Below are 11,365 nucleotides of genomic sequence, written 5' to 3'. Positions count from 1 at the left end.
TTCTTTAGTCGCTCGGCAAACCTTACAGTCTGAACTGCTGTAGGAGTTCCACCCTTACAATGGGTAAAATTTTGTATGTTGTGTTTATGTACCTCAACTGGTAGAGCATGTTGCTAACAATGCAATGGTCATGAGTTCAATTGACTATATGCACAGTTACTTCCTTGTTGGCGTTAAGCCAGCTTGTGCATTCCCGGTGAACTGTTAGCTGATCATGCTGTACATCGACACAAAACCATCAGTGGTTGACTTTTTAACATTGTATTCATATTTTAATGCAGTTATTACATTTACCTAATTTGCCAATAAACCAATTTTATTGACTGCAATAAAGACGAAGCTAATGGGACCGTTTAAGAAAAGTCTGAAATTAGACACGCACACGCAACATTTTTTACCAGCACCTCAAATGTTATTTTTAATGTGATGACCACAAACATTATTTGTTCATTCTTCTGAGATTGTCCCCATTTGTAGAACCAAATGATTCAAAATATAGGAAGTCCAACATTTGATAGAAAATACTTATCTAAAAATAAAAAAAGACATTAATTACCACTATAACCAGTAGGTGGTGGCAGATTAGCATTCATTTGCAAATATATCAGCCATGCATTTCCTGTAAAAGTTTTTCTCTTAGTTTCGCTTTTAAATATATAAAACATTATAAAATAACTAGGTTTAAAAATACATTGTGTCAATGTGAAGTATGAAGTACTCACAAAATCTCATGAAAAACAATAACTTTTCTTTTGAATAAATTACGCAGAAAGTGAGCACCGCGCTCTCCCTTTGTATCACAGCAGCTGCCAATCAGTGCAGCACAAGCTCAATGATTTTAGCACACTTGTGAAAACTCTAACACATTATTCAATGAATCTAACTTAAGTGCACAATAAATATGTTCTTTTTGATGCTTTTTTCACACGAAAGTGTGAAAACTGATGGTCGAATTGAATTTAGCCGAGGAGGAACACTGAGGCACGTCTTTATTTATTTAAATTTTTTTATGTCATCTTACATTTGAATAACTAAATTAATACTATGCATGACTATTTAAGTGACTATATTCTGATTATAAACTAAGTATTACACTATTGATGCTCAAAACACCAGCAAGTGACATTTCACCGGAAGTCTTCCAGCTGGCTTATATTATTGCGTAAGTTCTAAAGAACGCTCTGTGCATATAGTCTATTCACAGGGAACTGATAAAATGGCTTGAATATGGTGTATGCTGTTACTGGATACGTAAGTGATAAGGTTTATCTCTATTTAATACTGTTGAATAATTCAGTTTAAAGTCCCCATTACTTTGATTAGAGTCTCTTTTGGTTATGAACTTGCATAATTATAAATAGGCCTCTTCCAGCTAACACTTTCACTGACAATATGCAAAAATGACAGAATAAAATGAATGTATTACAATTACAATGGTGTTTTAGCGGCACATTAAAATAAGAATTCCCCCTTTAATATTTCTTTCCTTGTTTCTGTAACCAATTTGCACATTTCCTGGCAGTCTAGTCTGTCACCATAGTTACTGATCATTATCATCATCACTCTTAGCTGTGTATCGTCATCCACCTCATTTGTTTGTGTATTTAAGTCATGTGTTTCCAATTTACCCTTGTCCGGTTTCGTCAGTGTATGGTAGTCTTTTGTGTTTGACAGTTTGTGGATTTACTTGCCTTTGAATTTATTAAAGACTGTTCTATCCTTCATCTTCTTCATGCGTGTACTTACAACCAAATGTGACAATTTCATTCTCATAATATCATGATTTAATATAATACTGTGACCTTATTCTCACCATATGATTTATTTAAACTTGTATGGTACTGCAATGTTATATTGTTTGTTAAACTGCTTTTCTTTACAGTAATGGATAACTCCTAGCGTATTTGGGGATGTATGTGGATAATCTTGTTCATTTCACGTATTCAACAAAATTTTATTTATTAAGCCAGGAAGCCAGGCTTGCACTGCATTTACCGTTGGAATTTTGTGCCTTTTTTATTTCAGTGTTTTATTTTGTATTCAGCGTGTCTGCATCTTGTCAAGGTCATTCTCATTTTTTATATTATACAGCTTTTCAGCATTCCATAATACTTTGTGACTATGATATGCTTCATTTGTGTTGGTGTAAGCTCAGCTCAGTTTAAGGTCAGCATCAGCTCATACAATAGGTCTTATGAATATGATAGAAAGGATTATGATGGGATAATGCTGTCTTGAGTCAAACACGGACAAGACCACCTGATGCAAAACCTCAATTATAATTAACAGACAGTAAAATGCACTTCTGTGAGGGAAAAAGTACATTGATGCATGTTACTCTCATCAGTCTCAGCCGTCATGCCTGGAGATCACTTTGGATGTGTAAAGAGGCTTCAACATTATCCTGCTCACTGAACTTTGTCAGTAGGTGATGGGTCTGTCCTGCATGCAGTAAAAGGGCTCCAAGAAGAGGATTAATGGACTCTGAATCTTTGATAGACAATTCCAATTTGCTTTTTCGACTTGGTTTAGAATTTAGTGGACATTCTACTCTGTAAATGGATTGGTCATATGCTTTGAGTTTGAAGGACTAAACCTTTTTTTTTTTTTTTTTTTACTTTTAGAACTTAAATAGGTTACCCGCTAGCGTGTTTTTTGTTTTTGTTTTTTTATGTTGCCAGCCAACGCCAGCATTTTAGGTCATTTTCACAAAACATTTATGGCCCCCAGAATATTTTATTGTATGAATATCTGAACATACAATATATCAAAAGAAAGAACAGAGCCTCTGCTTTTAATCAGATGTTTTGATCATGAGATTCTGTACTCATTCAGAAGATGTGTAATAGCGCACCCTGCCATATAACAGTGAAAACATGGTGGGGAAAAAGTTAATACTGAAGTCCTTAACTGGGCATAACCTCGGAATTTTGCGACTGACCAGTCAGAATAAAGCATTTCAGACAAAAATATATGGGAATATACTGCAAAATATAATACGAAAATACATTTCTATGGAACTAGTGCTTATATTTTTTCAATATATGCATTGACAATGTATGGCTATATATTGATACATATATTTAGAAATGAAGAAAAAAATGGCATTACATGTAATATTACTAAAGTTTTATCCTTTATTGCACATACATGTTCCCATATAAATGTGAATGTATTGTAAACACACACACACATATATACACACATTCACAGATTGAGTTACAGCGGATTTCTAGTTCCCAGCATGCTTTGCTTCTGACAGTTAAGGGAGAGTAAATGATCAAATTAAGTGTTATTTCATTTATTGTTTTGCTCAATATTAGGGGGAGATCTGTTAGTGTTTAATGTTCTATTTTGGAATACAGCGTGAACAGCATAAGAGATTGACAGGGAAGAGAAGAAACTGTTGAATAAAGTCGTTATTTTTGTTTTGTTTTTGCGCACAAAAAATATTATTTTCGCTTCATAATATTAAGGTTGAACCACTGCAGTCACGTGGACTATTTTAATCATCAAAATTTTTTCATCAAAATTATCTTAATAAGATTTTCTTATGGGTTTGGAACTACATGAGGGTGAGTAATTAATGACAGAAATTTCATTTTTGAGTGAGCTAACCATTTAAGATTAATAAATGCTTAGGAAGTATTTTAATTGTTAGTTCATGTTAAATGATGTAGTTATCTAACTCATGTTAACAAATAGAACCTTACTGTTATCAGTATATCATTAGCAGTGTCAAATTTATTGGCAATAACTTGTCTTCTCACTGATTCAGATGAAAGAAATGAAGCACAAACCAGTGAACGATTGGTCTCCAGCTGGTTAAATTGAAAGAAACGTATAGGACATCTATGATCTTTTGTTGGGATGGGTTTCCATAGGAAAAATTTGGAAATTATGGAGATTATGGCCAGCATGGGAAGGATCAGCAATAAACTTGAGCGCCCCATTTACAGCTCTATAAGTTTTCAGTGTGCAGTGAGGGATGGAAGATGACATCTAAACACCTTTTCTTTTTTTTGGCACGTGTTTTTAATGCGCAGTAAAAAAGTTCATGCACTGTGTGGCAGCGGTGCATAAACGTATTGAAGGTGTTATTATACTTTCAGTAATGACACTGCAGAAGTAAATGGATCATGCAATGCAAAGCTTCTTCAGATGTCTCATTTAAATCACATTTTTGTTCTTATAGCAGATGCTCTTCCCATAGCGACATTTTAAAGTACATGCTGCATTCTAAGCTATGCCTTAATAGCCAAGGCAAGAGTATTAGTGCTATGAATAAAACTAGATAAAAAGCACACATAGCTTTGCCTTAATTAACAAGCCATCAAGTTTTGAATTAAGTATAACACAACATATGTCCATGGCAGTTATTTTAAGGTTTTTATGTGTAATATTGCCTGCAGTAAGACTCTTCATTCATATATGTGGGAAAGGAAGGTCATTATTGCATGAAGGGAATCAAAAGGCAAAAGCAAGTGATGTGATGGCATCTTTACATGCACAGAATTCACTTATAGTCACACTGAGGTTTTTGGATCAATAGATACATCCAGTTCCATTAACGCTTTTAGACACTTCTTTGTAAGTCAGCAGAGAGCTCCAGATATGTCTATAATGTGGATCACGATCATGATTCAGGCTACGATGACTGACTACAGTAACGTTGATGGCATGATATTGTAAAACTGTACATTTCTTGTCTATTACCACCCACTGCTACTTATACCATTAATGGAAATAATCACAGTTAGAATAGCAAAATATGTGGGAGACCTTTGCTATTGTGTGACTTTATTGTATTGCAATAGGACTTCAGTGTTAATACCGAATCAAAACTAGTTGGCGCATAGTTTGTAAATTAAAAAGGTTAGTAATGGTTTATGGTTACACTTGAAATAGTTGCAGAGTAGATGTATGAGATGATAAAAACAATCCCAGCATGTATGTGAAATGTGACCTGAGAGAGAGCAAGAGAGAGAAAGTGATGGCAGAGCTCAGGTAGAGAGGAAGAGCAAAACCCCCAAAGAAGAAGAGACAAAGAAAAGAAAAGTCAACAAGACAGAGCAACAGTTACAATCTTCTTTTATCCCTTCCTTGACCATGTGACGAAAAACCAATTGTGAGACAATCAAACTGACCAATCAGCAGATTACAGCTCCCCCCACCTTACTAACACTAGAAGTCCCAGAGATTTGTAACCCTCCTTTAGCCAAGTGGATGCTAACTGGCTAGTCTTTTGGCTATCATTAGCATCAATTCATGTGTAAATATGGTCATTACCTGAGCAATCTGCAGGGGGGTTGGGGGGTGTGTGTGTGTGTGAATGGTTGCTGGTGGCTTGTTTGTATGTGTGGGGGAGGGAGGGCTGCTAAAAGCGGAGAACTTGATTGACCATGGGCCGGTTTCAGAAAGGAGGTTAAGTGAAAACTCTGAGTATGTTAACCCTGAAATGAGGGAGTGCAAGTGATGTTTAAAAAGTTAACTCACTCATTCACACTGCAAAAATGCTTTTCATACTAAGTATTTTTTTATCCTATTTCAAGTAAATAATAAAAAAAAATCTTAAATCAAGATGGATTTTCTATATGAGAAAATTAGATATGATATTTAGTCTTGTCTCCTGGGGGGATCTAAATTAAGTACATTTTACTTAAGTAAAATGATCAATATCTGCCAGCGTGGTAATAGAAATAATCTTAATGCAAACGGAAAGTGTTGGAGTGTCTACCCAGGTGAAAAAAAGTGCAGTAAAATACACTTTATTTTAGTACACTTTTACACTAATGTACAGTGCTCTATTTCCATGCACTTATTTTGTACTTAATATACTAAAAGCTCTTCTTTAGTACTTCTTAAGATAATCTTAAGAACATCTAAGTGTACTCAACTGTGCTATTTTGAGACACCATGAATTTGAACTAAAATGTGCTTTTAACATACTATGTCTGTATAGAAAAATGTATTTAGTTACCACTTGTAGTACACTTGAACCCATCTTTCAAACACTTTTAAAAATGGACTTATGATGTATTTCAAATATAAGATTAATATATAATGAATATATACAAAATGTATTTATAATATATTGCCAGGCAGTGCCAGGATTGTGAGTGATTGCTGGAATGTACTCACTCACTTTTTAATATTATTTGTAAATATGTGTATAAATGGTTGGTTTCTTTATTTTATTTTGTACTATTTTTATCAATAGATCTCAGCAACAAAGGAAAACATGTGTGTTGATTTCTCCCTAAGATGGCAAAGTGAAACACAAGTTTCCTTGAAGTGGCTCAGCATGGCCCCACATTGTTTACATAACAAAAGCAACTGTTCACAGCTGATTAGGGATATTAAGGCCGGAACACACCAAGCCGACGGCGACGAACTAGTGGCGACGAAAGCAGACTGCGGGGTCGGCTGGCGTCGGCTGGCGTCGGCAGCGTCTGGGTCCAAAGTTGCCCTGACACACCAAGCCGACGTTCGACAGCCGACGGCCAAATAGCACGTCCGTTCTGCGCCTGCGTGAGATGAAATGCCTTTCCATGCCAGCAGGTGGCAGTAGTTTGTGTTCGTTGCTATGGTTCGTTGCTAGGGAGACCGGAAGAGCTACAGGGATACAAAACATAAACAAAGGTGCATGAAAAACCAGTTCTCGCTCATCACATACGGATTCGTGTTATTTCAAAAATGTCCGACACGTTGCAAATGGCACTGGCTTTGTCAGCCCTTGGTCTTTTGCTTGTGGAAGAGGAAAGGAAGAATCGGATGAGAAAAATACGGAGAAAGCGCACTAAATGGGTGAAACCATGGATACTCCAGAGACAGGCCCAAGGTGCTTTCCCGAACCTGTGTCGAGAGCTCGAGTTACAGGAAACTTGTGGTTTTAAAAATTTCGCTCGGCTTTTTCCCACTCAATTTCACATGTTAAAAGAACTTATTAGTCCAATCATACAGAGAACAAACACGAACTACCGGGATTGTATCTCCGTGGGGGAACGTCTGATGATTACACTACGGTTCTTGGCAACAGGTAAGGTTATTCGTTGTTTGAACATTTCATTAAAACACCTTTTCAGTTGTGTTTATTTTGGTGTATTATGAAGCATTATAAAAGTGAAAAGAATTTTATTATTTTGTATCCAGTTGTAGCCTACTTTAAAAAGACACAATGTATAAAACATTATTATGGTTGTTTGTAGCACAATGTCTTTAATAACTGATAAAAAAAATATTTGCTTTAATGTAGTGTAGTACAAATGCATTAAAAGTGTTAGATTTGACTCTGTAAAAGGTGTGGAAAATTAATAGTGGAGTTATGTGTTTGTAATCTTTGCAGGAGAAAGCTTCAAGAGCCTTTCTTACCAATTCCGGGTGGGAATGTCCACAATTCAGCAATTTGTTCCTGAAACCTGTGCAGCAATCTACCAAGTCTTAAAAGAGAAATACCTAAAGGTATACATGTATCTGTTTAATGTTTTTTGTTTTAGCCCAAAAATGAGCAATTTTTTTGATCTCTCAGATATTGTTTTAGGAGGCCTCTGATGTAGAAATTAAAGATTTTTCAGTTTTTTTACATTTTAATAAGGGTAATTTTAGGGTCTTATATTGTAGTAGATAAACTGAAAGAATAGACAGGATGGTAGACCATGTGTCGAGGGCAGAGATCTAAGTATTATCCATCAAATTATAATTTCAATGCAAATAAAATTCCACTACTACATTCAAACAATACAGTCTGGCTGGCCTATTATGCTCTCTACTTATCATACTAAAAGAACACATTCATCCCCCCAGAGCACTTACAGGTTCATATTCAAGACCATTCATACCTGTCCCTGAACAATGCAACAGGCATCTCCCCCAAAATCCAAAACATAAAGAGCCTAATGCTGACCTATAAACACTTCTTCAACCCAATAGCATTGTGAGGACGAACAATAGAACCCATTAACTATGTAAATGTGATCTTGAGAGAAAAAAACATTTGCAGGCATTTTTTTTTAAATTTTTGAAAGTGATGTTGTAATTCTGCAGAAGTGGGCTTTGCAGGGTTAATTCAAGAATGTCAAAATCACTGAGTTATTAATGGTCTGACGAGTTAAACTAATTTCTTTTAATTATATTGTTTTTTAGTGCCCAGACACAGTGGAAGAGTGGCAGCAAGTAGCCGTTGGATTCCAGAATCAGTGGCATTTCCCAAATTGCCTGGGTGCTCTGGATGGAAAGCACATTAACATTCGTCCCCCTCCAGGATCTGGATCTAAATTCTTCAACTACAAGCATACATTCTCAATAGTGCTTATGGCACTGGTAGACAGCAACTACAGATTTCTGTATGTTGATGTGGGCTGCAACGGGCGCATTTCAGATGGTGGAGTGTTTGGGGGATGCTCATTGCAGGATGCCTTGGAGAAAAGAACATCCAACATTCCTGCACCTGCACCACTTCCTGAATCAGACCAGCTGGCCCCTTACTGCATTGTGGCTGATGAGGCATTCCCCTTAAAGGAATACCTCATGAAGCCATACCCGAACCGCAAGCTGTCTGTAGAGCAACGCATATTCAATTACAGACTTTCGCGAGCTCGAAGGGTGGTTGAAAATGCATTTGGCATCCTGGCAAATCGTTTTCGCGTCCTACTAACCACCATTAATATTCAAAGCACTGCCAAAGTGGAGGACATTGTTTTGTCTTGCTGTGCTCTGCACAACTTTCTGCGCAAAGAGTGCTGTGAAGTGTACATGGCAGGAATCGACCAGGAAGAACAAGATCATGACACTGTCCCTGGAAGATGGAGAGAAGACCCTGGCCTACAGCAGGCCTCTCTGCCACGCACAACCAACAGTACAACACACGCCAAACAGCTCAGGGATAAACTGTGCCAGTACTTTAATTCGGACACCGGTGCAGTGCCCTTTCAGTGGGGCAAAATATAAGCATGTAGCAAACTTGTTTCTTTCCCCCCTTGACCTTGGTTTATGTTTTATAACAATGGTGTGAATTTGCAAAATAAAGTTTATATTTTTACATCATTGTGTTTTGTGATTTTTTTTTTTACATAAAGAACAGTGAAGTACCTTTTACACAAAGTCAGTGTTTTATTTTCAAATGTGCAAAAATAGCATTAAGGTAATTTACAGAAAAATATCAACAGTTGGTATTTAAAATAAATAAAATGTACAGAAATATAAACTTTGCATAAGTACTCTAATATAACGTACAACTAAGCGTGACATATTTACTAAATGCTACAATATCTGTTTACAATTTTGCTACATAAAAAATTACAAGTGTGTATACTGATTGGAAGATGCATCCAGTGCATGGTTGTGGCCCACTGAATATTTGAAAATGCAATTATCAACCTCATGCTGGAAATGTGGCAGTAGATGTGGTGGCAAATTCCGCATTCTGTGTTCAAGATTTTTGCAGTAAGCTGAGATGGCATCATTGGTGTTTTCCTGTGATGCCAACTTTTCCAGAGTTTTGCCGATGGTGCGCATCAAGTTTGTGGATTCCTCGCTGGAGGATTCGTCTTGCATCTTCCTGCGCTTCCCTGGAGGCTTTGGTTTTATGTTGGAGCTTTGCAAATGGTCCTTTCTCATGGCTGTGGACTCAGTTCCACAGATGGTGGATTCAGCCAAGGGTGTACTTGACCGTAGGTCAGCATCACTGAAGCTGGGGTCTTCATGGGTGCCAGTCCAGGTGTCACTGTTGGTACCATCTGAGGGTGAACAGGAATCACTATCAGCCGCAGGTTCCTTAAAAAACATAAGATACAAATGTGACAAGTTAATGTAATGGCTTGACTTAATATGCGGAGTTACTTGTGAATAGACTCTTTTAAAGAAGCACTTGCCATCTTACAAAAGCAAAATGTTTATTTTATTCTGAAATTAAACAATAAATAAATAAATAAATATAAATATATTTGTTTATTTACCATGATCATTAGATTTGAAGTGCTCTCCTTCCTTTTTGTGTGAGGCTCTAGAAACTGCAGGCGGTTCAGGATCCATTGCTGCCTGCCAGTCTTCTGAGCTCCAGAACTTCCTGAGGGTCCTTGTTTCTTATAACGCATGTATTGGGTTCGCAATGAATCCCACCGCTTCTTGAGCTCTTTTTCTGAGGGACAAAGTAAAATTTTGTAAGCATTAAGTGTTATGGCTGCTTATTTTGTCACTTTAATGAGTATTTGTTATGCCAACAAATGTTACTTTTTGCTGTATTGTTAATTATATTATTAACAATTTGATTAACTTTAATATTATTATGAAATATGAGATGCTAGCACAGCACATATTAATTACTGTCTGTTTCCATAAACAAACTTAGTTTGGTACACACAAAACACTAAAATGGTTATATTAGTTTTACTATGGACTATTGAACAATTACAAACAAGCTTTCTCAATTGCCAAAAAAGGAAATCTTACCTGATATGACGAGTTTATTTTCGATCTCACGCCACAGTTCAGCTTTCAGCACACGGTTGACATAACATTTTTCCGTAATGTCATACAAACCCGGCCTTTCCTGGATCATGTTGATCAATTCGTCTTCACTTGCCTCGTTCCAGATAGCCATGTCTTTCACGTACCTAAGGTAAACAATGTGTGTTCCCTCTTGACTTCGTCGTTTACTTGCTTCGTCACTTCCGTTTTTCTTTTCTCATGCACTGGTTCGCTAGCTGAACAGCCAATCAGAATGATCATATGGCCCGACGGCCCGACGAGGTCCAACGCCGATTCAACATTTCGAATCGGCCGAAACAAAGCCGACGAGGACCAACTTCAGCCGACGGTGCAGAACACACCGAGGAAACTTAGTCGGCCGACGAAGAAAAACTGCCCGACGGCCGACCGTCGGCTTGGTGTGTTCCGGCCTTTAGCCTAAAGACTTCCAGCCCATCGGCTGTCCTGCGGGTTTTATAGGTAGAAAAGCCAAATGGCTGCTCTCTGGGACTTCTAGTGCTAAAGGTGTGACAATTAGCAGACACCCGATGTACACATATCTTGGACGACAGCTCTTGATCATTATCTTGTTCCTTTAGGAATTCCAAATGGCCATTTTGGTAAGAAAGATTGGGTTGGAATAGGAAAGCAAATACCTTTGTTCATTTTCAACTCTACAGGTCCAAAGAATTACAAACTATAAACAAAAGAATGACTGTCTGAGGAAAGTTGCACATGGATGTTAAATTTTACTATACACTATAAGGTTGCTTGCAGAGAACGATCATTGTGTAATTCACATTAAATTCTTGATGTCATGTTTCTTAGACAAAACATGTTTATGTTACTGATATTCACTTTTTGTTTGTTATTCTAAATAAGTGGCATTTAATTGCCCACC

General features: G+C 37.0%; 2 protein-coding genes across 2 annotated transcripts; one reads left to right on the top strand and one right to left on the bottom strand.

Annotated features, from left to right (window-relative positions):
- The first annotated feature begins 6,696 nt into the window (after positions 1-6,696).
- Positions 6,697-8,946, top strand: LOC137006278 (uncharacterized). Its single transcript, XM_067366912.1, has 3 exons — positions 6,697-6,841; positions 7,346-7,461; positions 8,143-8,946. The coding sequence occupies exons 1-3, from the start codon at positions 6,697-6,699 to the stop codon at positions 8,944-8,946; spliced, it is 1,065 nt and encodes a 354-aa protein (XP_067223013.1).
- LOC137007030 (transcription factor Adf-1-like) lies at positions 8,359-10,877 on the bottom strand. Its single transcript, XM_067368287.1, has 3 exons — positions 10,447-10,877; positions 9,954-10,135; positions 8,359-9,771 (listed from the first exon to the last, which is right to left on the bottom strand). Exons 1-3 carry the CDS (start codon positions 10,595-10,597, stop codon positions 9,295-9,297), a joined length of 810 nt encoding a protein of 269 aa, XP_067224388.1. The 5' UTR covers positions 10,598-10,877; the 3' UTR covers positions 8,359-9,294.
- Positions 10,878-11,365: the final 488 nt, after the last annotated feature.

Source organism: Chanodichthys erythropterus, chromosome 18 (assembly GCF_024489055.1).
Source record: "Chanodichthys erythropterus isolate Z2021 chromosome 18, ASM2448905v1, whole genome shotgun sequence".
In the NCBI taxonomy this organism is placed as follows: domain Eukaryota; kingdom Metazoa; phylum Chordata; class Actinopteri; order Cypriniformes; family Xenocyprididae; genus Chanodichthys; species Chanodichthys erythropterus.
The sequence above is the reverse complement of the archived record's forward strand: the minus strand, read 5'-3'. Positions and strand labels throughout refer to the sequence as shown.